Source organism: Anomaloglossus baeobatrachus, chromosome 12, assembly GCF_048569485.1.
Source record: "Anomaloglossus baeobatrachus isolate aAnoBae1 chromosome 12, aAnoBae1.hap1, whole genome shotgun sequence".
Classification (NCBI taxonomy): Eukaryota; Metazoa; Chordata; class Amphibia; order Anura; family Aromobatidae; genus Anomaloglossus; species Anomaloglossus baeobatrachus.
In genome coordinates, this window is record NC_134364.1 from 63,748,478 (window position 1) to 63,775,172 (window position 26,695).

At 53.1% G+C, this 26,695-nt stretch overlaps 1 protein-coding gene and 1 non-coding gene across 2 annotated transcripts in view; both read left to right on the plus strand.

Annotated features, from left to right (window-relative positions):
• Positions 1 to 26,695, plus strand: part of PRPF39 (pre-mRNA processing factor 39) — a 169,675-nt gene that overhangs the window by 61,042 nt on the left and 81,938 nt on the right. Inside the window, exons 8-11 of the mRNA XM_075331092.1 lie at positions 109 to 273; positions 570 to 696; positions 777 to 1,045; positions 2,043 to 2,227. Coding sequence (XP_075187207.1) covers positions 109 to 273; positions 570 to 696; positions 777 to 1,045; positions 2,043 to 2,227 — 746 coding nt within the window. The remainder of the gene's footprint in view (positions 1 to 108; positions 274 to 569; positions 697 to 776; positions 1,046 to 2,042; positions 2,228 to 26,695) is intronic.
• Positions 1,879 to 1,963, plus strand: LOC142258658 (small nucleolar RNA SNORD127). The gene has a single exon (XR_012727835.1). It is a non-coding gene; the product is annotated as a small nucleolar RNA SNORD127 (small nucleolar RNA).

Sequence of the window (26,695 nt, forward strand, 5' to 3'; positions counted from 1 at the left end):
TGATTGTGACGTGGAGGAGCAAAGCCGTAAGAATACATACTGGGCCCTTGCAGGATTAGGGTTGATGTTGCACCAAGCTGACTGCGTGCCTTTCCTTTTCCTTTGCAGATTAAGAGACCGTATTTTCATGTCAAACCTTTGGAGAAAGTGCAAATCAATAACTGGAAGGAGTATTTGGACTTTGAAATTGAGACCGGCTCCCACGAGCGAGTGGTGATCCTGTTTGAGAGATGTGTCATTGCCTGCGCCTGCTACGAGGAGTTCTGGATAAAGGTAAGGCCCGTTCACCGCCTACGTGCAGTATGGCCTGACACATTGATCTCGTGCCTAACCCTGTATACTTGTGTATTCTGTTCATCTATAACTATATCTATTGCATTAGGGGATGGTCTGCTTGCAACCAGATTTGACTGCTGCATATGCCAACAGCGTTGCCTCCCTTCGCCCTTCCTTACAGAGTCTAGTCTAGTGGTTCAATAAAGGTGCTGAATGGGTTTAAACAAGAATTTTATTGTTCACACTTTACATCGTTCTTAGATGAGTTAACAGAGAGTCTCTCTTGTGTTTAGTATGCCAAGTATATGGAGAATCACAGCGCCGAAGGGGCAAGACACGTCTACAACCGAGCCTGTAACATACATCTCCTGAAGAAGCCTTTAGCTCATTTATTATGGGCTGCATTTGAGGAACAGCAGGGTAAGAGATCCAAACTATCTGCTGCCCTATTTAGAGTATATATGTTAACGTTCCTGTTCTAACAGTCCCTCTTGTTAAAGGTAACATAGAAGACGCCAAACATATACTGAAAACACTGGAAGAGTCTATCGAAGGCCTAGCCATGGTCCGACTAAGAAGAGTCAACTTAGAGCGGCGGCATGGGAACATTAAGGAGGCCGAGGAGCTCTTGTCCGAAGCGATGAAAAACGCTAAAGTTCCACATGAGCATTCGTTTTATGCAATTAAGCTCGCCCGCTTCTATTACAAAAATCTGAAAAATTTGGCAACGGCAAAGGTGGTGTTAAATGACGCCCTTCTGAAAGACAAAGTAAGTGACCCCCTACAATCGTCGTATAAGCTATGGTGATTAGACACTGGGAGTCCAACTCTGCTCGCTCACCGGTCGGCTCTATATCACAAGCAGCTCCGTATATTTTGGAGCAGCGGTGTCGTGCTGTCGCCCCCCCCCCCCCCCCCCCAAACCTTATCGATCCTCATGAATTGGTGGTTTTGGCCACCGGTCACATACTGATGACCTGCCTCATTTAGGAACTGTTGTTTTTCATGGTTTTACAAACTCTCAGGATTTTACGCCAAGCATTTTAGAAAGTAAAATCCATAGTTTTCCCTTTTTGTCTTTTTTACAGTACATGGATGAGATTTTAGTAAGATTCTTGGTCCTGTACACTACCTATGAATTCAGCAAATCTGGAGGTCCCCTGCCTCCCCCCCCCCTATGAATATCTAGGCAGTTACACTGATCCTAATATTTATCCATGGGATAGGTGATAATTTTCGGATTGGTGGTACTGCCTTTTCAGGGGCACTTTTTTGTCCAGGTTAGAATGAGGCATGATAGACCTCTGCTCCGTTCATTCTCAGTGGGACTGCCTTAGCGTTGTACTTTCCTTTCTCTGTCAGTCTCATGGAGAATGAATGTAGCTATGGCCGAACATTACTGCTCCTTTCTGACTTGTTGATTCAGCCAGGTGGGAGGGTTCCAGTGGTTAAACCCCCAGTATCGCCTGTTGGATAATTCCTGCCAGAATACCCCTTATCTATCTTTGGGTGGGCTTTCTGTGATCACACATGATCATAATGCCAGCAGATTACAGTGGTGTCAGCAACTATGGAGACTGTACTGTGCGATGAGAGACCTCTTGGCAATCGTGATGACTCCCGAGTTGTCTGTATGTAATTCCGGTTACAATATGTTGACAACTGTCCCTCTAATCTGACGTTGCCAAGTAAAGTCACAATAAACGTTTGTGCCCTCAAAGGATGGAAAAATAAAACCCACTAACTGGAGCGCCTTACATTTTCAGGAAAACGCAAAGCTGTACCTCAACCTGATCGATCTGGAGTTCAGCGGGGATGTGCAACAGAACGAAAGCAATATCTTGTTACTCTTCGATAAAGTGATAAAAAGCTCCATGTCCCTGGTGACAAAAATCACCTTCTCACAGCGGAAAGTGGAGTTCTTGGAGGACTTCGGCTCGGACATTCATAAGTAAGTTCAGGCCTTAACTACGAGATACGGAATAGAAACGGATTAAAATCCACTTTACCCCACAATGTACAAAACATATCACATAATAATTAATTTAGACAGAAAATGCACAAACTGTTACTTATGGAGGTCGCCTTCTGTTAGGATGTGCAACCTCCACCCAAGTGTCCCAACCACGGCACCGTCCTGGTTATAAGTAGATATTTACTTCTAGCAGTTGTTCTTACAGGATCTGACTAACCTGTTCAGTCGCTTTTTCTTCCCTCATGTTCCAGAAACGTCAAGTCCAATTGTCTGCTGACTCTGTAAAAAGCCTCTCTACTCTAATGCAAAGGATAAGGAAAAGCAAAAGAAATAGTGGGCCATATACTTACCGGTGTGCACAATAGTACATCACTATAACGGCCAATAATAACAAGCACTGTAAAGAGCTGTTCCCAACATTGAATGTTATCATTAATCCATGGGTAACTTTTTGATCCATTAAATTCCATGAAATGTCTCCTAGGAATAAAGACTGGGCCACATGTGTATGTCATTGGCCCATTTTCGGACACAGCTGAGCGCTACGCTTGAGTGTTCCTGGCGGTCCCATAGAGTATGAATAGAGCGCTGGCTCACGTGCACTACAGGACGCCTTTTGTTACAGCCCCATTGTAAGGATCGGTGGGGATGGGGTTCCATTTTTTTCAAATTTGATAACCCCTTTTAACAAAGGCATTTATCAGGCCAGCTTCCAGTTACCGTATTTTTCGCTTTATAAGACGCACCAGAATATAAGACGCACCCCAAATTTAGAGAGAAAAAAAGGTAAAAAAAATACAAATTGGGTCCGTCTTATACTCCGGTGTTGTCTTACTGGAGGGGGGGGCAGCAGTAGTGGTGAAATGGGGTCACAGGAGGCACAAGTTGTGCTGGCAGGCGTGGCAGGTCAGTAGTGGCAGCGGTGGCTCAGTAGTGGCAGCGGCAGGCGCGGCCGGTCAGTAGTAGCAGCAGGTCGATGCGGTGTGTCTCCCAGTGTCCGTGGTCCCGGTTCAAATGATGGTACTCGCAGCGGCGCATGCGCAGATGGAGCTCTCATCCAATAGCTCAATCTGTGCACGCGCTAACTCCCGGTGCCATCATTTGTAACTGGGACCGCAGACACACTGGAAACCTGCCGCACAGCCGCCCGTGCGCACAGAGTGGCAGCCAGTGGGCCGCCCGCACAGAGAGGCAGCCGGCACCGACAGGCACCCGGCTGCCGCCCGCACGCAGCCACAGGCACCCGATCGCTGCACAGACAGGCCCCCCCAGGTAAAGCTATATTCGGAGTTTAAGACTCACCCCTCATTTTCCTCCCAAATTTTTGGGAGGAAAAGTGCGTCTTACAATCTGAAAAATACGGTAACTTTGCACAGAGGTTCTAGAGGTGAACTGCAATGAGAGCAGTGGACATAAGGTGACTTACAATACTGCTGCAAAATGTCCATATCAAGTGCTTGGTTTCCCCCAAACTACAAGCCCCCCTCAATGCAGACAGCTCCCAGAATCAAGCACTAGTTTAACCCTAAGTGAAGAGGTCTATATGGATGTCCCTATTTGAAGTGACTTTGTAATCAGAACTGCTTTACTTTTTATTGATGGGGCTCTCCCTGCTGGTGCAATTTTCAATTTTTTTAGACCAGCCACAAAATTTGCCTGTGGTTTATTGCACTCAGTAGCTTAGTACCATCACTGACATCCTTGTACATGGGCAGGGGAATGATTCCAATATTGTGCCGATCAGAGGGTTATGATGAGAGCACCGGAAGCTGCTTCTACTCTCCGGCAGTGAACACAAAGTATGATGGAAGTATCCAGATGACAGGGCTGTCCTGGCGTTCAAAATATTTACTGGATGTTTGCGATATAAAGAGGTTAAAGGGGTATTCCCAGCTCCAAGATCCTATCTCAATATGTAGTAGGTGTAGCAGCAGCAGCCAATTAGAAATGTAGTATAGTTCTGATGTAGCAGTGTCTCTTACCTCATTTGCAGAGCACTGCAGCTTAAGGCTATGTGCCCACGTGTGTGCGCTCTGCACTGCAGCGTTTTGTCACTGCATGTCCGCTTCAGAGCGCAGCTGAAAAGCTCCGTTCTGAAACTTTGGTGACTGCAGAATTCGTGCGCTCTGGATGCATTGCTGCCTCTCCCTATAGACAGAATGGAGACAGCATGCAAAGTGCACGAAAGAAGTTCGCAAAGTTTAGAACTTTGCGTTCTAAAACGCAAAGTGGGCATGGATTAGGCACTATCTTTATAGATTGTTCAGGGGACACAGGACGCATGGAGTTATTCTGCAGTGCCGAACGCAGCGTAACTGCATGCAAATACGCAACGTGGGCACACAGCCTAAGTATCCATGGTTACATCTACTCATATTGTGACAGTATGCTAGTTGCTTTTGGTCTTAACCATGGATACCTAAGCTGCAATGCCCTGCACATGAGATAAGAGACATGGATAATCAGAACTATATTACGTTTCTAATGCAGTGTTTTCTGATAATATTTCTTTATCGTTCCTTTGGGAGACCCAGACCATGGGTGTTTAGCTTCTGCCTCCGGAGGACACACAAAGTACTACACTTAAAAGTGTAGCTCCTCCCTCTGAGCTTATACACCCCCTGGTAGCCAGTCCTAGCCAGTTTATCGCTTTGTGTCAGGAGGCATACATCCACACATGCATTCTCATCTGATTTGTTTGACTTTTGGAAAGAGTTTGAAGAAAAGCGGGTCCATGTCTGGACTCCCGGCATGTCCCTTCTCACCCCACTGTGTCGGCGGTGTTGTTAAGGTTGATTTACAAGGCTGCAGCCTTACATGCCGCGCTCCTTCACCATCCCTTCTGGGCTCTGGCTTGAAGTGGGAGCCAGCACGGTCTCCATGCCTGGCAGGAGTCCGGTCTCCATCCACAGCCCCTTGAGGATTCTGTTGGACCGGAGCACTCATCCCCAGGGACATGGCCCTGCGTCTCAGCAGCTAAGTACCTGAGACGTTTATGTTGGGGGTCCCGGTTCTTTATTGTAAGGGGAGAGTATGCTGTATGTGATTGTTTTAACTTTTCCGGCGGGTTCTCTAGCTTTTGCCTGAGAACCGCGCCGATGGTGCCTGCTTGTCGGCCTCGCCACTTAAATTTAGGCCCCGGCTTCGCCGGAGGCCTAGTTTCATTTTCCTGTCCTCACATGTCACTCATGCAGAGGGACAGGTTCGGCTCCTCCCGGCGGCCGTTCTACACAGGGGAGGGACACTCCCCACTGCTGGGGCGTCCCTCCTTCCCGGCAGGTCTCTATAGCCCTCCAGTTCCCGCTCTTTTATAGGAACGCCCTCTTCTCAGGCAGAGTTCACTCTGCTCTGGGACATCCTGCATTCTGCATCTCTGCTGAGGTGCTGCGACTGGGGGACCGGGCTTCGGGATCTGGAGGGCACACAACACCGCGCTCAGTGGTCTGGTAAGCCACAGCCGGTCTCCGGTTGTGGACCTCTGTATATTCTCCCTGGGGTTCATTCTCTGCAAAGCCCCCACTCCAGCAGCATGTCACACAAGGAGCAAGGCTCCAAAGCTTTATTCTACATGCAAGCTCCTGCTGCCTGAGCCGAGCACCTATCCACGTTGTGATGTCTGCTCTAACTTGGCGGTGCCACAGCCTGGAGTCTCACCCCCAGTGGTCTCTCAGGCTGCTGCTGCACCTGTGACTGAACCCCCGGCCTGGGTAGAGTCCTTTTCTAGGTCCATATCCCAGTCATTTGCTGAGTCCATGGGGCTTTTGTCCAGGACTTTGATGAATATGCATCAGCCTCCCTCACAGGGTGCCTCTAATACTCTTGACAGAGGACTCCTATCCTCTGACCTCCGTCCATCGGAGCTCACGGAGGATTCATCATCTGATCCCAGACCCCGTCCTTCTAAGAGAAGGTGCAGGGTTTCCTCCCATAGTCGGAGGCTATGTATCCCATCGATTTTCTCTGAGGGTGACTCAGATCTTAGTGATTTGATTGCTTCCATTAATTCTGTACTGGATCTCAATCCGCCAGTGTCAGAGGAGCAACTCTCTTTGGCACAAAAACATCAATTTACCTCGCCTAAGAGAGTGAAGAGTGTGTTCTTTAACCACTCTAGCTTTCAGACCGCTGTGACCAAACCCAGGGCCTGTCCTGACAAACGCTTTTCAAAGCGTGGTTCTGATGACCGTTTTCCCTTTCCACCTGAGGTGGTCAAGGAGTGGTCGCACTCCCCAAAGGTAGACCCTCCGGTGTCTAGGCTATCATCCCGGACCGTTGTGTCGGTGGCTGACGGCACCTCACTTAAGGATTCCACTGACCGTCAGATTGACCTTCTGGCCAAATCTGTGTATGAAGCTGCGGGGGCCGCGTTTTCCCCGACTTTTGCAGCAGTGTGGGCTCTCAAAGCCATCTCTGCTTCTCTAGAGGAGATGCATTCCCTCACCAAGGAATCTATGCCTGAGATGGTTACCTTAACTGCTCAGGCTTCAGCTTTTCATCCTATGCCATGTCTGCCATGCTAGAGGCTGCTCACCGCACTGCGGTGGCTTCAGCTAATTCTCGTTATCCGCAGGATTTTGTGGCTTCGAGAGTGGAAGGCAGATGCTGCTTCCAAGAAGTTTCTGGCTGGGCTCCCTTTTGCTGGTTCACGGCTGTTTGGTGAACAGCTGGATGAAATCATTAAAGAAGCTACTGGCGGGAAGAGTACTTCCATGCCACAAACCAAGACCAGGAAAACCGCCCAGGGTAGGAATCAATCGAGGTTTCGTTCCTTTCGTTCCTCCAACTGGTCATCCTCTAAGCCTTCCGCCTCGTCCGCTAACTCAGCCAAGGATCAGAAATCCAACTGGCGCCCAAAAGCGCGTCCACAGAAGACCGCTGGAGGTTCTGCCACTAAGGCAGCTTCCTCATGACTCTCTGCCCGCTCCAGCCACGTCCTTAGTCGGTGGCAGGCTCTCCCACTTTGGCGACGCTTGGTTAAAGCAAGTCTCCGATCAGTGGGTGAGAGACATCATATCTCACGGCTACAGGATAGAATTCTCTTCCAGCCCTCCAAACAGAGATTTTTTTTCTCTCAACTCCCCCCTGCTCCAAGGCCGCCGCCTTCTCGCAGGCCGTGGCGTCCTTGCAGGCAAACGGAGTGATTGTCCCAGTTCCCGCTCAGGAACGGTTCAGAGGTTTTTACTCAAATCTCTTCCTAGTTCCAAAAAAGGACGGTACCTTCCGGCCCATCCTGGATCTCAAGCTTCTCAACAAGCATGTCCGGGTGCGGCATTTTCGCATGGAGTCTCTGCGATCAGTCATTGCCTCTATGACCCAAGGGGAGTTCCTGGCGTCCATCGACATCAGAGATGCCTATATACATGTGCCAATCGCAGTGTCACATCAGCGTTGGTTACGTTTTGCGATAGGCGAGGATCATTTCCAATTCGTGGCTCTCCCCTTCGGGTTAGCCACGGCCCCTCGGGTATTCACCAAGGTCATGGCGGCAGTGATTGCGGTCCTGCACCTCCAGGGTTTAGCAGTGCTTCCTTATCTGGACGACCTTCTGGTCAAGGGTCCATCCAGCGCAGATTGTCAGCGGAGTGTTTCGCTCACTCTCGCCACCCTAGCCCAATTCCGGTGGATTGTCAATCTTCCCAAATCCACTCTGACTCCGACCCAGAGTCTCACGTACCTAGGGATGCAGTTCGAGACTTTGCCGGCACTTGTGAAGTTGCCCTTAATCAAACAGCAGTCTCTCCGGCTAGCGGTGCGCTCTCTCCTGAGGCCCCGCAGTTATTCCCTCAGGCGCCTGATGCAGGTGCTGGGTCAAATGGTGGCCTCCATGGAGGCGGTTCTCTTTGCCCAGTTCCATCTGCGTCCTCTGCAGCTGGACATTCTCCGCTGTTGGGACAAGCGGCCTTCCTCCTTACAGAGGTTAGTGGCTCTGTCGCCACGGACCAGGAGCTCTCTTCAGTGGTGGCTTCGACCCCTCTCCCTGTCCCAAGGGCGCTCCTTCCTGGCTCCGTCCTGGGTGATTCTCACCACGGATGCCAGCCTATCCGGCTGGGGAGCGGTACATCTCCACCACACAGCACAGGGCACTTGGACTCCGTCCGAGTCAGCCCTTTCAATCAATGTGCTGGAAACCAGAGTTGTGCTTCTAGCTCTCCTAGCCTTTCACCACCTGTTGGCGGGCAGGCACATTCGAGTCCAGTCAGACAACGCGACAGCGGTTGCCTACATCAATCACCAAGGCGGGACACGCAGCCGCCTGGCAATGTTGGAGGTCCAACGCATTCTTCAATGGGCGGAGGACTCCAGGTCCACCATATCCGCAGTCCACATCCCTGGCGTAGAAAACTGGGAGGCAGATTCTCAGCCGTCAATCCGTGGACGGTGGCGAGTGGTCCCTGCACCCGGCAGTGTTTCAATCTGCCGCAAGTGGGGCACTCCGGACGTGGACCTAATGGCATCCCGTCACAACAAGGTTCCAGTTTACGTGGCTCGCTCCCACGATCTTCAGGCCTTCGCCGCGGACGCTCTGGTTCAAGACTGGTCCCAGTTTCGTCTGTCCTACGTGTTTACGTGTTTCCCCCTCTAGCTCTCTTGCCCAGAGTCCTGCGCAAGATCAGAATGGAGGGCCGTCAAGTCATCCTCATTGCACCGGACTGGCCCATGCGAGCTTGGTATCCGGACCTGCTCCAACTGTCCGTGGAGATGCCGTGGCATCTTCCGGACCGTCCAGATCTGCTCTCGCAAGGTCCGTTTTTCCGCCCGAATTCTGTGGCACTCAAATTGACGGCGTGGCTCTTGAGCCCTGGATTTTGACGGCTTCTGGTATTCCTCCTGAAGTCATCTCCACTATGACTCGGGCCCGTAAGTCTTCCTCCGTCAAGATCTATCACAGGACTTGGAAAATGTTCCTGTCCTGGTGTCGCTTTTCCGGCCATTCTCCTTGGCCATTCTCGTTGCCGACCCTTCTGTCTTTTTTACAGTCCGGTCTGCAGCTAGGACTGTCCCTCAACTCTCAAGGGACAAGTCTCAGCTCTCAGTGCTGTTCCAGCGGCGTCTCGCCCGGCTGGCTCAGGTCCACACCTTCATGCAAGGTGCGTCTCACATCATTCCGCCTTATCGGCGGCCCTTGGATCCCTGGGACCTTAACTTGGTCCTCACGGTATTGCAGAAACCCCCTTTCGAGCCCCTTAGGGAGGTTTCTTTGTATCGTCCTTCTCAAAAGGTGGCCTTTCTAGTTGCCATAACTTCTCTCAGGAGAGTCTCTGATTTGGCTGCGCTCTCCTCGGAGTCACCTTTTTTGGTTTTTCACCAAGACAAGGTAGTTCTCAGTCTGACCCCGGACTTTCTTCCTAAGGTAGTCTCTCCCTTTCACCTTAACCAGGATATTTCCTTGCCTTCCTTCTGTCCGGCCCCTGTTCATCGCTTTGAGAAAGCGCTGCCTCCGCTAGATCTGGTGCGTGCTCTCCGGATTTATGTGTCTCGCACCGCTGCGCTTAGGCGGTGCACCTCTCTTTTTTGTGCTAACCACAGGGCGGCGCAAGGGTCTCTCTGCTTCTAAGCCGACCTTGGCCCGTTGGATTAGATCGACCATTTCAGACGCCTACCAGAGTACTCAGGTGCCTCCCCCGCCGGGGATCAAAGCACACTCGACCAGAGCTGTCGGTGCCTCTTGGGCTTTTAGGCACCAGGCTACGGCTCAACAAGTCTGTCAGGCTGCCTCTTGGACTAGCCTGCATACATTTTCGAAGCACTACCAAGTGCATGCTCATGCTTCGGCAGATGCGAGCTTGGGCAGACGCATCCTTCAGGCGGCTGTCGCCCACTTGTGAAGTTAGGCTTCGCCTACTTCTTAGTTCTTTTCTGTTTATTCCCACCCAGGGACAGCTTTGGAACGTCCCATGGTCTGGGTCTCCCAAAGGAACGATAAAGAAAAAGAGAATTTTGTTACTTACCGTAAATTCTTTTTCTTATAGTTCCGTATTGGGAGACCCAGCTCCCTCTGTTGCCTGTTGGCAATTTTCTTGTTCCGTGTGTTCTCACCGCCTGTTGTCGTGGACAGAGTCTCCGGTTGTTCCGGTTCTTACTCGGTTCTACTTGTGGGTGGCTATTCTCCTTCAGCTTTTGCACTAAACTGGCTAGGACTGGCTACCAGGGGGTGTATAAGCTCATAGGGAGGAGCTACACTTTAGTGTAGTACTTTGTGTGTCCTCCGGAGGCAGAAGCTAAACACCCATGGTCTGGGTCTCCCAATACGGAACTATAAGAAAAAGAATTTACGGTAAGTAACAAAACTCTCTTTTTCTTTATCGTTCCTTTGGGAGACCCAGACCATGGGTGTTTAGCTTCTGCCTCCGGAGGACACACAAAGTACTACACTAAAAAGTGTAGCTCCTCCCTCTGAGCTTATACACCCCCTGGTGAGCAGACCCAGCCAGTTTATCGCTTTGTGTTCAGGAGGCATACATCCACACATGCATTCTCATATGATTTTTCCTTTTGGAGTGAGTTTGAAGAACTGTGGGTCCACGTCTGGACCCCCGGCATGTCCCTTCTCACCCCACTGTGTCGGCGGTGTTGTAAGGTTGATTTCCTAGGCTGGAGCCTTACATGCCGTGCTCCTTCACCATCCCTCTTGGGCTCTGGCTTGAAGTGGGAGCCAGCACGGTGTCCATGCCTGGCAGGAGACCGGTCTCCATCCGCAGCCCTTCAGGACCCTGCTGGAGCGGAGCACTCATCCCCAGGGCCATGGCCCTGCGTCTCAGCAGCTAAGTACCTGAGACGTTTATATTTGGGGGTCCGTGTGCTTTATTGTTGGGGGAGAGTGGGCTTATTGTATTTTCTGACATTTCCGTCGGGTTCTCTAGCTGTCGCCCGAGAACCGCGCCGATGGTGCCTGCGCATCGGCCTCGCCGCTCAAATTTAGGCCCCGGCTTTGCCGGAGGCCTAGTTTCGTTTCACTGCCCTAGCATGTCACTCATGCAGAGGGACAGCGCGGCTCCTCCCGGCGGCTGTTCTGCACAGGGGAGGGACACTCCCCACTGCTGTGCGTGTCTCCTCCCCTGTAGGTCTCTGGCTCTCCAGATCCCGCTCTTTATGCAAGTCCCGCCCCCTCTCTTCGCTCTAGCGGCCATTTTCTCAGAGTTCACTCAGCGTTGGTCTGCGTTCTGCATCCCTGCTGAGGTGCTGTGTTTGGGGGTCCGGGCTTTGGGATCTGGAGGGCACACACCACCGCTCTGCACAGCACAGCGGTCTGGTAAGCCACAACCGGCTCTGGTTGTGGACCTCTGATATACTCTCTGGGGTTCATTCTCTGGCAGAGCCCCCACTCCAGCAGCATGTCTCACACGAGGAGCAAGGCTCCAAAGCTTTACTTTGTATGCGCTGCATGTAAGCTCCTGCTGCCTGAACCGAGCACCTATCCACATTGTGATGCCTGCTCTACCTTGGCGGTGCCACAGCCTGGAGTCTCACCCCCAGTGGTCGCTCAGGCTGCTCCTGCTCCTGTGGCTGAACCCCCGGCCTGGGTAGAATCCTTTTCTAGGTCTATCTCCCAGTATTTCTTTGTCGCTCCATTGGGAGACCCAGACAATTGGGTGTATAGCTTCTGCCTCCGGAGGCCACACAAAGTATTACACTTTAAAAAGTGTAACCCCTCCCCTCTGCCTATACACCCCCCCGTGCATCACGGTCTCCTCAGTTTTTATGCTTTGTGTTGAAGGAGGCACACATTCACTCAAGCTCCCATTTTAGTCAGCAGCAGCTGCTGATTGTATCGGATGGAAGAAAAGAGGGCCCCTAACAGGGCCCCCGGCATGCTCCCTTCTCACCCCACTGAGTCGGCGGTGTTGTTAAGGTTGAGGTACCCATTGCGGGTACAAAGGCTGGAGCCACATGCCGTTTTCCTTCCCCATCCCTAAGGGGCTCTGGGAGAAGTGGGATCCTAACCGGTCATCCAGGCACTGGGACCGGGCTCCCTCTGCAGCCCCTGTGGGATTCTGACGGACAGGAGACTGAGTACCATCAGGGACAGGACCCTGCATCTACAGGTACTCTGTGTCCCCTTGGGGACGGTGCATGGAGCACTTTGGCCTCAGACGCTGCAGCGGCTGCGGTGTTGGTATGAGACCGGGACTACCGCGCCGACCGCGCCTGCTTGCCGGCCACGGTTTTAAATTTTGTCCCCGGCTTTTGCGGCCTAGTGCCTTAAACTCCCACCCCCGGGCCTGCCAGTCAAAGGTAAGGGCGGTACGGTCGGCCTGACGCCGACAGTGAGGGCTGGAGCACACTTAGGTGTCGTCCTCCCCCCTCACTAATCACTCTGGGGCACCAGATTCCCGCACTTTTTTAGTTACGCCCACGGCTCCCTCCTCCCCTGTGAACGCCGACAGCCATGTTTTAAGCACATTCTGCCGGTGGAGGACTTCTGGCTGCAGCTCTGGGAGACCCGAGGCAGGGAATCTGGTGGCCACACACCGCTTGAGCGGTCGGTAAGCCACACCGGTCACCCGGTGCTGGTCCCCCTAGGGTGCCGAACTGTATAATATATATATATATATATATATATATATATATATATATATATATATATATATATATATATATATATATATATATATATATATATATATATATATATATATTTTTGTATACATTTTCTCGGTTCGGCTGTACTGTTAGCTTGTGGCTATATACCCTCAGTGATCACTCTCCTGGGAGAGAACAGCATGTCGTTCACAAGGAGCAAGGGTGCCAAGACACAGGGTTATTTCTTCGGCGCTCCATTGGGAGACCCAGACGATTGGGTGTATAGCACTGCCCTCCGGAGGCCACACAAAGCAATTACACTAAAAAGTGTAAGGCCCCTCCCCTTCTGGCTATACACCCCCAGTGGGATCACTGGCTCACCAGTTTTCTGCTTTGTGCGAAGGAGGTCAGACATCCACGCATAGCTCCACTGTTTAGTCAGCAGTAGCTGCTGACTCTATCGGATGGAAGAAAAGAGAGCCCATATAGGGCCCCCAGCATGCTCCCTTCTCACCCCACTTGCGGTTTGTAAGGTTGAGGTACCCATTGCGGGTACGGAGGCTGGAGCCCACATGCTGCTTTCCTTCCCCATCCCCCTGAGGGGCTCTGTGGAAGTGGGATCTTACCGGCCCCCGAACCCTGAGGCCGAGCTCCATCCACAGACCCAGAGACCCTGCTGGAGGAGCTGAGTACAGTCAGGGACAAGGCCCTGCAACGTTCAGGTACTCTGTGTCCCCGCACAGACAGGCCACGCACACTCCAGGCTTGCTGGGTGTGCTAGTGCGCCGGGGGCACTAGCGCTGCGCGCTCGGGTTAGAGTCACTGCAGCTTAGCTGAGTGATTTTTTGTCTTGGGAACTACCGCGCCGGCCGCTCCGGGAGCGGCGGCGCCGCTGGGACTTGTAGTGCGCCGGGGACTCGCGCTGCCCGCGCTTTTACGGCGGCAGCGCTCATAAATCTAGTCCCCGGCTTTTGCGGCCTAGTTACGGTTCGTTCCCGCCCCCACCCTGTCAATCAGGGAAAGGGAGAGACGCTGTGCAATAGGCAGCGCCGAGGGCTGGAGCCTTATTTACATGCTCCAGCCCTCTCACTGGGCACAGTGGGGACGCAAGTTTCCCGCTCTTGGTCTCAACACGCCCAGGGCCCGCCCCTCTCCACAGGACGCCGGCAGCCATTCCTGCATGCAGTCTGGCTGGAGAACGGACACAGGCTCTGGGGGACTCAGACAAGGGACTCTGGCGACCACACACCCGCGTTTATGCGGGCGGTAAGCTGCACATAAGTGCTGGCCCCACTAGTGCCACAGTGTTATTTGGTGCATTTTTTCTCTGTACCATATATATTTATATTGCACTGTACAGTCGCTTCTTGGCTTATACCCTCATTGCTCTGAGGAGACAACAACATGTCATCCGCAAAATGCAAGGGTGCCAAGGCACAGGCGGTACGCACTGCTTGTGCCGCATGTGGGGCTAATCTACCGGCAGGTTCCAATGACCCCCATTGTGTGCAATGTTCAATCCCTGTGCCACTTCGTCAGCCAGAGTCTATGGTAGTAGTGGCCCAGGCAGAGACGCCTGTGAACCCTGCCCCGGTGACGGGGACAGAATTTGCAGTTTTTGCTGATAAGATGTCTGTGACTATGACAAAAATCCTGGAAACCTTGCAGTCCAGGCCAGTTTCTCAGACCATGGACACTGCTGTGTCTATGCTCCCCGGTCCCCCTCAGTTGGAACTAATCCGTACTTCAAGGGGGTCCCAGGCATCACAGGCTGAAGACTCTGACTCGGATGACAGTCCCAGGCAGCCTAAGCGGGCTCGCTGGGAAAGACCCTCGCCGTCATCACACTGGTCAGGGTCTCAGCGAGACGAGGCTCTGTATGAGGAGACAGAGGTGGGTGATCAGGAATCTACTCCTGACACCGCTCTCAATCTAGATACCCCTGATGGTGACGCTATGGTAAATGACCTTATAGCGGCCATCAATAGACTGTTGGATATTTCTCCCCCAGCCCCTTCTGCAGAGGAGGCAGCTGCACAGCAGGAGAAGTTCCAGTTCCGGTATCCTAAGCGTAAATTGAGTACTTTTCTGGACCACTCTGACTTCAGAGAATCAGTCCAGAAACATCATGCTTATCCAGATAAGCGTTTCTCCAAACTTCTTAAGGATACACGTTATCCCTTTCCCCCTGACGTGGTCAAACGCTGGACCCAGTGTCCAAAGGTGGACCCCCCAATCTCCAGGCTTGCGGCTAGATCCTTAGTTGCAGTGGAAGATGGGGCTTCACTTAAAGATGCCAATGACAGACAGATGGACCTTTGGTTAAAGTCTGTCTATGAAGCTATCGGCGCGTCGTTTGCTCCAGCATTCGCGGCCGTGTGGGCACTCCAAGCTATTTCAGCTGGCCTGGCACAAGTGGACTCTATCATACGTCCAGCAGTGCCGCGAGTAGCGTCCCTAACCTCGCAAATGTCTGCGTTTGCGACTTACGCTATCAACGCTGTCCTGGACTCTACGAGCCGTACCTCAATGGCGTCTGCCAACTCTGTGGTTTTGCGCAGAGCCTTGTGGTTAAAGGAATGGAAAGCAGATTCTGCTTCCAAGAAATGTTTAACCAGCTTGCCACTATCTGGAGACAGACTGTTTGGTGAGCAATTGGCTGAGATCATTAAACAGTCCAAGGGTAAGGACTCCTCCTTACCCCAGCCCAGATCGAGCAAACCTCAACAGAGGAAGTGGCAGTCGAGGTTTCGGTCCTTTCGAGGCTCCAGCAAGACCCAATTCTCCTCGTCCAAAGGGACTCAGAAGGAGCAAAGGAGCTCAGATTCCTGGCGGGCTCATTCACGCCCCAAGAAAACAACCGGAGGAACCGCTTCCAAGGCGGCTGCCTCATGACTTTCGGCCTCATCCCTCCGCATCCTCGGTCGGTGGCAGGCTCTCCCGCTTTTGCGACATTTGGCTGCCACAGGTCAAAGACCGGTGGGTAGCAGACATTTTGTCTCACGGGTACAGGATAGAATTCAGTTCTCATCCTCCGCCTCGGTTCTTCAGAACCTCCCCACATCCCGACCGAGCAAATGCCCTTCTGCAGGCGGTGTGCTCATTAAGAGCAGAAGGAGTGGTGATCCCTGTTCCTCTGCAGGAACAAGGGCAAGGTTTTTACTCCAATCTCTTCGTGGTTCCAAAAAAGGACGGCTCGTTCCGTCCTGTTCTGGACCTAAAGCTGCTCAACAAGCATGTGAACGCCAGGCGGTTCCGGATGGAATCCCTCCGCTCCGTCATTGCCTCAATGTCTCAAGGAGATTTCCTTGCATCAATAGACATCAAAGATGCTTATCTCCACGTGCCGATTGCTACAGAGCACCAACGTTTCCTACGTTTCGTGATAGGAGACGACCATCTCCAGTTCGTAGCTCTGCCATTTGGTCTGGCGACAGCCCCACGGGTTTTCACCAAGGTCATGGCGGCAGTGGTAGCAGTCTTACATTCTCAGGGACACTCGGTGATCCCTTACTTGGACGATCTACTTGTCAAAGCACCGTCTCAAGAGGCATGCCAACACAGCCTGAATGTTGCGCTGGAGACTCTCCAGACTTTCGGGTGGATCATCAACTTTTCAAAGTCAAACCTGGCTCCGACTCAATCACTAACGTATCTTGGCATGGAGTTTCATACTCTCTCAGCGATAGTGAAGCTTCCGCTGGACAAGCAGCGGCCACTACAGACAGGGGTGCAGTCTCTCCTTCAGGGTCAGTCGCACCCCTTAAGGCGCCTCATGCACTTCCTAGGGAAGATGGTGGCAGCAATGGAGGCAGTCCCGTTCGCGCAGTTTCATCTGCGTCCTCTTCAATGGGACATTCTCCGCCAATGGGACGGGAAGACAACTTCCCTAGACAGGAAAGTCTCCCTTTCTCAGACGGCCAAGGATTCTCTGCTATGGTGGCTTCTTCCCACCTCATTATCGCAGGGAAGATCATTCCTGCCCCCATCCTGGGCAGTGGTCACGACAGACGCGAGTCTGTCAGGGTGGGGAGCAGTTTTTCTCCACCACAGGGCTCAAGGGACGTGGACTCAGCAGGAATCCACCCTTCAGATCAATGTTCTGGAGATCAGGGCAGTGTATCTTGCCCTATTAGCCTTCCAGCAGTGGCTGGAAGGAAAACAGATCCGAATTCAGTCGGACAACTCCACAGCGGTGGCATACATCAACCACCAAGGAGGGACACGCAGTCGGCAAGCCTTCCAGGAAGTCAGGCGGATTCTGATGTGGGTAGAGGAAAGAGCATCCACCATATCAGCAGTTCACATCCCGGGCGTAGAAAACTGGGAAGCAGACTTCCTCAGTCGCCAGGGCATGGACGCAGGGGAATGGTCCCTTCACCCGGACGTGTTTCAGGAAATCTGCCGCCGCTGGGGGGTGCCGAACGTCGACCTAATGGCGTCTCGGCACAACAACAAGGTCCCGACCTTCATAGCGCGGTCTCGCGATCAAAGAGCTCTGGCGGCAGACGCCTTAGTGCAAGATTGGTCGCAGTTCCGGCTCCCTTATGTGTTTCCACCTCTGGCACTCTTGCCCAGAGTGTTACGCAAGATCAGATCCGATTGCGGCCGCGTCATACTCGTCGCCCCAGACTGGCCGAGGAGGTCGTGGTACCCGGATCTGTGACATCTCACGGTCGGCCAACCGTGGGCACTACCAGACCGTCCAGACTTACTGTCCCAAGGGCCGTTTTTCCATCGGAATTCTGCGGCCCTGAACCTGACTGTGTGGCCATTGAGTCCTGGATCCTAGCGTCTTCAGGATTATCCCAAGGGGTCGTGGCCACCATGAGACAGGCTAGGAAGTCCACTTCTGCTAAGATCTACCACAGAACGTGGAAGATTTTCTTATCCTGGTGCTCTGCACAAGGAGTATCTCCCTGGCCATTCGCGTTACCTGTCTTTCTTTCCTTCCTGCAATCTGGGTTGGAAAAGGGCTTGTCGCTCGGCTCCCTTAAAGGGCAAGTCTCGGCACTATCCGTGTTTTTTCAGAAGCGTCTAGCACGACTTTCTCAGGTGCGCACGTTCCTGCAGGGGGTTTGTCATATCGTACCTCCGTACAGGCGGCCGTTAGATCCGTGGGATCTAAACAAGGTCCTTGTTGCTCTCCAGAAGCCGCCCTTCGAGCCTCTGAGGGATGTGTCACTTTCTCGACTCTCACAGAAAGTGGCCTTTCTGGTAGCGGTCACGTCTCTTCGGAGAGTGTCCGAACTAGCAGCGCTGTCATCCAAGGCTCCTTTCCTGGTGTTCCACCAGGACAAGGTAGTGCTGCGCCCCATTCAGGATTTTCTCCCTAAGGTGGTATCCTCTTTTCATCTTAATCAGGATATCTCCTTGCCTTCCTTTTATCCGCATGCAGTTCATCGGTATGAAAGGGATTTGCATTTGTTGGATCTGGTGAGAGCACTCAGAATCTACATTTCCCGCACGGCGCCCCTGCGCCGCTCGGATGCACTCTTTGTCCTTGTCGCTGGTAAGCGCAGAGGGTCGCAGGCTTCCAAAGCCACCCTGGCTCGATGGATCAAAGAACCAATTCTTGAAGCCTACCGTTCTGCTGGGCTTCCGGTTCCATCAGGGCTGAAGGCCCATTCTACCAGAGCCGTGGGTGCGTCCTGGGCATTACGACACCAGGCTACGGCTCAACAGGTGTGCCAGGCAGCCACCTGGTCGAGTCTGCACACTTTCACCAAACATTATCAGGTGCATACCTATGCTTCGGCGGACGCCAGCCTAGGTAGAAGAGTCCTGCAGGCGGCAGTTGCCTCCCCGTAGGGGAGGGCTGTCTTTGCAGCTCTAACATGAGGTATTTCTTTACCCACCCAGGGACAGCTTTTGGACGTCCCAATCGTCTGGGTCTCCCAATGGAGCGCCGAAGAAGAAGGGAATTTTGTTACTTACCGTAAATTCCTTTTCTTCTAGCTCCTATTGGGAGACCCAGCACCCGCCCTGTTGTCCTTCGGGATTTTTGGTTGTTTTTCGGGTACACATGTTGTTCATGTTGAATGGTTTTCAGTTCTCCGACGTATCTTCGGAGTGAATTTGTTTAAACCAGTTATTGGCTTTCCTCCTTCTTGCTTTTGCACTAAAACTGGTGAGCCAGTGATCCCACTGGGGGTGTATAGCCAGAAGGGGAGGGGCCTTACACTTTTTAGTGTAATTGCTTTGTGTGGCCTCCGGAGGGCAGTGCTATACACCCAATCGTCTGGGTCTCCCAATAGGAGCTAGAAGAAAAGGAATTTACGGTAAGTAACAAAATTCCCTTCTTTGCAACCTGTACCTCTTGTGCGGCTATGCTACCTGCAGGTTCCACCTACCCTCACTGTGAGCAATGCTCGGGCCCTGTGGCACTCGCTCAGCCGGAGCCTCGGGCACTGGTGGGACCCTCTGCCCAGGTAGAACCGCCGGCCTCCCCTGTCCAGGTGGCAGGGACAGAGTTTGCCGTTTTAGCTGAGAAACTCTCTGAGTCACTTTCACAATCCATGGCTCAGTCTATGGACAAATGGTCTGCTAAGATACTAGAGGCCTTGCAGTCCAGACCGGCCCTTACACAGGCCCCGGGCACTGCGGGATCGCCCCCAGACCCCTCTCGGTCTGCGACGAAGTGTGCTCCTGGGGTGGCCTCTAGTTATTACGTGGAGGACTCCGGCACGGACCGCAGTCCCAGACCGGCTAAGCGGGCTCTCTTAGAATCTTCCCCGACTTCATCACGCTGTTCGGGGTCTCAGCTTGAGGACTCTCTGGAGGATGAGGCGGAGGTCGCAGCCCAGGACTCTGACCCTGACGTTGCTCTCAATCTTGATACACCTGAAGGGGACGCCATAGTAAATGACCTTATAGCGTCCATCAACCAGGTGCTAGATCTTTCTCCTCCAACTCCACTTGTAGAGGAGTCTGCTTCACAGCAGGAGAAACACCAGTTTAGGTTTCCCAAACGTACTCTGAGTGCTTTCTTCGATCACTCTAATTTCAGAGATGCTGTCCAGAAGCACAGAGCTTTTCCGGTCAAGCGCTTTACTAAGCGCCTTAATGACACACGTTACCCCTTCCCCTCTGACGTAGTTAAGGGTTGGGCTCAATGTCCCAAGGTGGATTCTCCAGTCTCTAGACTGGCGGCTAGATCCGTAGTATCAGTGGCTGACGGTTCATCGCTCAAGGATGCCACGGACAGGCAGATAGAGCTCCTAATGAAATCCATCTATGAAGCCATAGGCGCATCCTTTGCCCCAGCCTTTGCAGCAGTGTGGGCACTCCAGGCTATCTCAGCTTGTCTGTCTGAGATTAATGCGGTCACCCGTACCTCTGCTCCGCAAGTAGCGTCTTTGACTTCTCAGACGTCGGTATTCTCTTCCTACGCCATGAATGCTGTCCTGGACTCGGCTAGCCGTACAGCGGTAGCATCCGCCAATTCGGTGGCAGTCCGCAGGGCCATGTGGCTACGCGAATGGAAGGCAGACTCTGCTTCCAAGAAGTTCTTGACCGGTTTGCCTTTTTCTGGCGACTGATTGTTTGGCGAGCAATTGGATGAAATTATTAAGCAATCCACGGGAAAGGACTCGTCCTTACCCCAGCCCAAACCCAAGAGACCTCAGCAACGAAAGATTCAAGCGAGGTTTCGGTCCTTTCGGCCCTCAGCCAGATCCCAATCCTCCTCGTCCAACAGGCCACAGAAGAGCCAGAGGAACTCTTCTGCATGGCGGTCTAAGTCACGTCCTCCAAAGACCGCCGGAGGCACCGTCTCCAAGGCGGCCTCCTCATGACTTTCGGCCTCCCCAAACCGCATCCTCGGTCGGTGGCAGGCTCTTCTGCTTTTGCGACGCCTGGTGGCCACATGTCCAAGACCGATGGGTGAGAGACATTCTGTCTCACAGTTACAGGATAGAGTTCAGCTCTCGTCCTCCGACTCGTTTTTTCAGAACATCTCCGCCCCCCGAGCGAACCGTTGCACTTTTTCAGGCGGTGGACACTCTGAAGACAGAAGGAGTTGTGATCCCCGTTCCCCTTCAGGAACGTGGTCGCGGTTTTTACTCCAACCTGTTCGTGGTGCCAAAAAAGGACGGTTCATTCCGTCCCGTTTTGGACCTCAAATTGCTCAACAGACATGTGAGAACCAGGCGGTTTCGCATGGAATCCCTCCGCTCTGTCATCGCTTCGATGTCCCAAGGAGACTTCCTAGCATCAATCGACATCAGGGATGCTTATCTCCATGTGCCGATCGCACCAGAGCATCAACGCTTCCTGCGTTTCGCCATTGGGGACGAACACCTTCAGTTTGGGGCACTGCCTTTCGGCCTGGCGACAGCCCCACGGGTCTTCACCAAGGTCATGGCATCCGTTGTGGCAGTCCTACACTCTCAGGGCCACTCGGTGATCCCGTACTTAGACGATCTCCTAGTCAAGGCACCCTCCTGGGTGGCATGTCAACACAGCCTGACCGTTGCTCTGGAGACTCTCCAGAGGTTCGGGTGGATCATCAATTTCCCAAAGTCAAAATTGACTCCGACCCAATCACTGACTTACCTCGGGATGGAGTTTCATACTCTCTCAGCGATAGTCAAGCTACCGCTGGACAAACAGCGTTCGCTGCAAACAGGGGTGCAATCTCTCCTTCGGGCCCAGTCACACACCTTGAGGCGCCTCATGCACTTCCTGGGGAAGATGGTGGCAGCAATGGAGGCAGTTCCCTTTGCGCAGTTTCATCTGCGTCCACTCCAATGGGACATTCTCCGCAAATGGGACAGGAGGTCGACGTCCCTAGACAGGAACGTCTCTCTTTCTCTGGCAGCCAAGACCTCTCTTCAGTGGTGGCTTCTTCCCACTTCTCTGTCGAAGGGAAAATCTTTCCTGCCCCCATCCTGGGCTGTGGTCACGACGGACGCGAGTCTGTCAGGGTGGGGAGCGGTTTTTCTCCACCACAAGGCTCAGGGAACCTGGACTCCGACAGAGTCCTCCCTTCAGATCAATGTTCTGGAGATAAGGGCAGTGTATCTAGCCCTAAAAGCGTTCCATCGGTGGCTGGAGGGCAGGCAGATCCGCATACAGTCGGACAACGCCACGGCGGTCGCGTACATCAACCACCAGGGCGGCACTCGCAGTCGTCATGCCTTCCAAGAAGTTCGGCGGATTCTGCTGTGGGCGGAGGCCACAGCCTCCACCATCTCCGCGGTTCACATCCCGGGCGTAGAAAACTGGGAAGCAGACTTTCTCAGTCGCCAGGGCATGGACGCAGGGGAATGGTCTCTTCACCCGGACGTGTTTCAAGAGATCTGTTGCCGCTGGGGAACGCCGGACGTCGATCTCATGGCGTCTCGGCACAACAACAAAGTCCCGGCATTCATGGCACGGTCTCAGGATCACAGAGCTCTGGCGGCGGACGCCTTAGTTCAGGATTGGTCGCAGTTTCGACTGCCTTATGTATTTCCTCCTCTGGCAATACTGCCCAGAGTGTTGCGCAAGATCAGGTCCGACTGCCGCCGCGCCATCCTCGTCGCTCCAGACTGGCCGAGGAGGTCGTGGTACCCGGACCTGTGGCACCTCACGGTGGGTCAACCGTGGGCGCTCCCAGACCGACCAGACTTGCTGTCTCAAGGGCCATTTTTCCATCTGAATTCTGCGGCCCTCAACCTGACTGTGTGGCCATTGAGTCCTGGCTCCTAGCGTCCTCAGGGTTATCTCAAGAGGTCATTGCCACTATTAGACAGGCCAGGAAACCAACGTCCGCCAAGATCTATCACAGGGCTTGGAGGATCTTCTTAGCCTGGTGCTCTGATAAGGGGTTTACCCCATGGCCGTTTGCCTTACCCACTTTTCTTTCCTTCCTTCAATCCGGAATGGACAAGGGTTTGTCTCTCGGCTCTCTCAAGGGACAAGTATCGGCGCTTTCCGTGTTTTTTCAAAAGCGTCTAGCCAGGCTTCCGCAGGTCCGCACGTTCCTGCAGGGAGTTTGCCACATAGTCCCACCTTACAAGCGGCCGCTGGAACCCTGGGATCTCAACAGGGTTCTACGGGCTCTTCAGAAACCACCTTTTGAGCCGCTGCGGGATGTCTCTCTATCACGTCTTTCGCATAAGGTGGCATTTCTAGTGGCAGTTACATCACTCCGAAGAGTGTCAGAGCTTGCAGCGCTGTCATGCAAAGCCCCCTTCCTGGTTTTTCACCAGGGTAAGGTGGTTCTGCGTCCGGTCCCGGACTTTCTCCCTAAGGTGGTGTCCCCTTTTCATCTCAATCAGGATATCTCCTTACCTTCATTTTGCCCTCATCCAATTCACCAATGTGAAAAGGATTTGCATTTGTTAGATCTAGTGAGAGCACTCCGGATCTACGTGTCTCGCACGGCGCCACTGCGCCGTTCTGATGCGCTCTTTGTCCTTGTCGCTGGCCAGCATAAGGGGTCGCAGGCTTCCAAGTCAACCTTGGCTCGGTGGATCAAGGAACCGATTTTTGAAGCCTACCGTTCTTCTGGGCTTCCGATTCCTTCAGGGCTGAAAGCCCATTCTACCAGAGCCGTAGGGGCGTCTTGGGCATTGAGGCACCGGGCTATGGCTCAGCAGGTGTGTCAGGCGGCTACCTGGTCTAGTCTGCACACTTTCACGAAACACTATCAGGTGCATACCTATGCTTCCGCGGATGCCAGTCTAGGTAGGCGAGTCCTTCAGGCGGCGGTTGCCCACCTGTAAGAGGGGGCCGTTGTCGGCTCTTTTTATCGGGGTATTCTTTTACCCACCCAGGGACTGCTTTTGGACGTCCCAATTGTCTGGGTCTCCCAATGGAGCGACAAAGAAGGGAATTTTGTTTACTTACCGTAAATTCCTTTTCTTCTAGCTCCTATTGGGAGACCCAGCACCCGCCCCTGTTCCCTTCGGGCTGGTTGTTCTTTTGTGTACACATGTTGTTCATGTTGAATTGTTCTTTTGGTTCATGGTTTTCTGTTCTCCGAACATCCTTCGGATTGAATTTACCTTAGACCAATTTATATGTTTCCTCCTTCCTGCTTTTGCACCAAAACTGAGGAGCCCGTGATGCACGGGGGGGTGTATAGGCAGAGGGGAGGGGTTACACTTTTTAAAGTGTAATACTTTGTGTGGCCTCCGGAGGCAGAATCTATACACCCAATTGTCTGGGTCTCCCAATAGGAGCTAGAAGAAAAGGAATTTACGGTAAGTAAACAAAATTCCCTTCTTTGCTGAGTCTATGGGACTTCTGTCCAGGACTTTGATGAATATGCATCAGCCCCCCTCACAGGGTGCCTCTGCTTCTAGGGCTCTCTCAGGACCGGAGCTCACAGAGGATTCATCATGAGGCCCCAGACCCCGTCCTCCTAAGAGGAGACGTAGGGATCCCTCTCCCTCCTCCCACGGCTCTGATTCAAGAGCGGACTCGCAGGATGAGGAGGATGCCTTTACAGGGGGCTCGGAGGCTAACTCCATGTACCCCATTGATCTGTCCGAAAGTGACTCAGATCTTAGTGACTTGATTGCTTCCATTAATTCTGTTCTGGATCTTAATCCGCCAGTATCAGAGGAGCAACCCTCTCTGGCAGAAAAGCACCAGTTTACCTCGCCTAAGAGGGCAAAGAGTGTGTTCTTTAACCACTCCAGTTTTCAGGCCGCTGTGTCCAAGCCCAGGGCCTGTCCTGACAAACGCTTCCCGTAGCGTGGTTCTGATGACAGTTTTCCGTTTCCACCTGAGGTGGTCAAGGAGTGGGCTCATTCCCTAAAGGTAGACCCCCCCGGTGTCTAGGCTCTCAGCCCGGACTGTTGTCGGTAGCTGATGGCACCTCCCTTAAGGATTCCACTGACCGCCAGATTGACCTTCTGGCCAAATCCGTATATGAAGCGGCGGGGGCCTCGTTTTCCCCGACTTTTGCAGCAGTGTGGGCTCTCAAAGCCATATCTGCTTCTCTAGAGGAGATGCATTTCCTCTCCAGGGAATCTATGCCCGAAATGGTTGCCTTGAAAGCTTCAGCTTTTTCATCCTATGCCATGTCTGCCATGCTGGAGGCTTCTCACCGCACTTCGGTGGCTTCGGCTAATTCTCTCGCTATCCGCAGGATCTTGTGGCTTCGAGAGTGGAAGGCAGATGCTTCTTCAAAGAAGTACCTTGCTGGGCTCCCTTTTGCTGGGTCCCGGCTGTTCGGATAACAGCTGGATGAAATTATTAAGGAAGCTACTGGCGGGAAGAGTACTTCCATGCCACAAACCAAAACCAGGAAACCTGCCCAGGGTAGGAATCAGTCAAGGTTTCGCTCCTTTCGTTCCTCCAACTGGTCGTCCTCTAAGCCTTCGGCCTCGTCCACTAACTCAGCCAAGGACCAGAAATCCAACTGGCGCCCAAAAGCGCGTCCTCAGAAGACGGCAGGAGGTGCTGCCACTAAGGCAGCCTCCTCGTGACTCTCGGCCCGCTCCAGCAACGTCCTTGGTCGATGCAGGCTCTCCCACTTTGGCGACGCTTGGTTTCAACACGTCTCCGATCAGTGGGTGGGAGATATCATTTCCCACGGCTACAGGCAAGAATTTTCTTCCAGTCCGCCAAACAGATTTTTTCTCTCAACCCCCCCCCCCCCTGCTCAAAGGCCGCCGCCTTCTCACAGGCCGTGGCATCCTTGCAGGCCAATGGAGTAATTGTACCGGTGCCCGCCCGGGAACGGTTCAGAGGTTTCTACTCAAATCTCTTCCTAGTCCCCAAAAAGGATGGTACTTTCCGGCCCATCCTTGATCTCAAGCTTCTCAACAAGCATGTTCAGGTGCTGCACTTTCGCATGGAGTCTCTGCGATCAGTCATTTCCTCAATGACCCAAGTGGATTTCCTGGCGTCCATCGACATCAGAGATGCCTATCTACATGTGCCAATTGCAGTCTCACACCAGCGTTGGTTACGTTTTGCAATCGGCGAAGATAATTTCCAATTTGTGGCTCTCCCCTTCGGGTTGGCCACAGCCCCTCGGGTATTCACCAAGGTCATGGCTGCAGTGATTGCGTTTCTGCACCTACAGGGGTTGGCAGTGATCCCTTACCTGGACGACCTTCTAGTCAAGGCTTCATCCAGCGCAGACTGTCAGCGGAGTGTCTCGCTCACTCTCTCCACTCTAGCCCAATTCGGGTGGCTGGTCAATCTTCCCAAATTCACCCGGACTCCGACCCAGAGTCTCACGTACCTAAGGATGCAGTTAAAGACTTTGCCGGCACTTGTGAAGTTGCCCTTAGTCAAACAGCAGTCCCTCCAACTGGCAGTGCGCTCTCTGCTGAGGCCCCGCCGTTATACCCTCAGGCGTCTGATGCAGGTGCTGGGTCAAATGGTGGCGTCAATGGAAGCTGTCCCCTTTGCCCAGTTCCATCTGCGCCCCCTGCAGCTGGACACAGGCTGGCGGCTCTGTCGCCACAGACCAGGAGCTCTCTTCAGTGGTGGCTTCGGCCCCTCTCTCTGTCCCGGGGCGCTCCTTCCTGGCCCCGTGCTGGGTGATCCTCACCACAGATGCCAGTCTATCCGGCTGGGGAGCGATATGTCTCCACCACAGAGCGCAGGGCACTTGGACTCCGTCCGAGTCAGCCCTTTCAATCAATGTGCTGGAAACCAGAGCCGTGCTTCTAGCTCTTCTAGCTTTTCACCACCTGTTGGCGGGCAAGCACATTCGAGTCCAGTCAGACAACGCGACAGCGGTTGCCTACATCAATCACCAAGGCGGGACACGCAGCCGCCTGGCTATGATGGAGGTGCAACGCATCCTTCAATGGGTGGAGGACTCCAAGTCCACCATATCCGCAGTCCACATCCCAGGCGTGGAAAACTGGGAGGCAGATTATCTCAGCCGTCGAACCGTGGACGGCGGCGAGTGGTCCCTGCACCCGGCAGTGTTTGTCAATCTGCCGCAAATGGGGCACTCCGGACGTG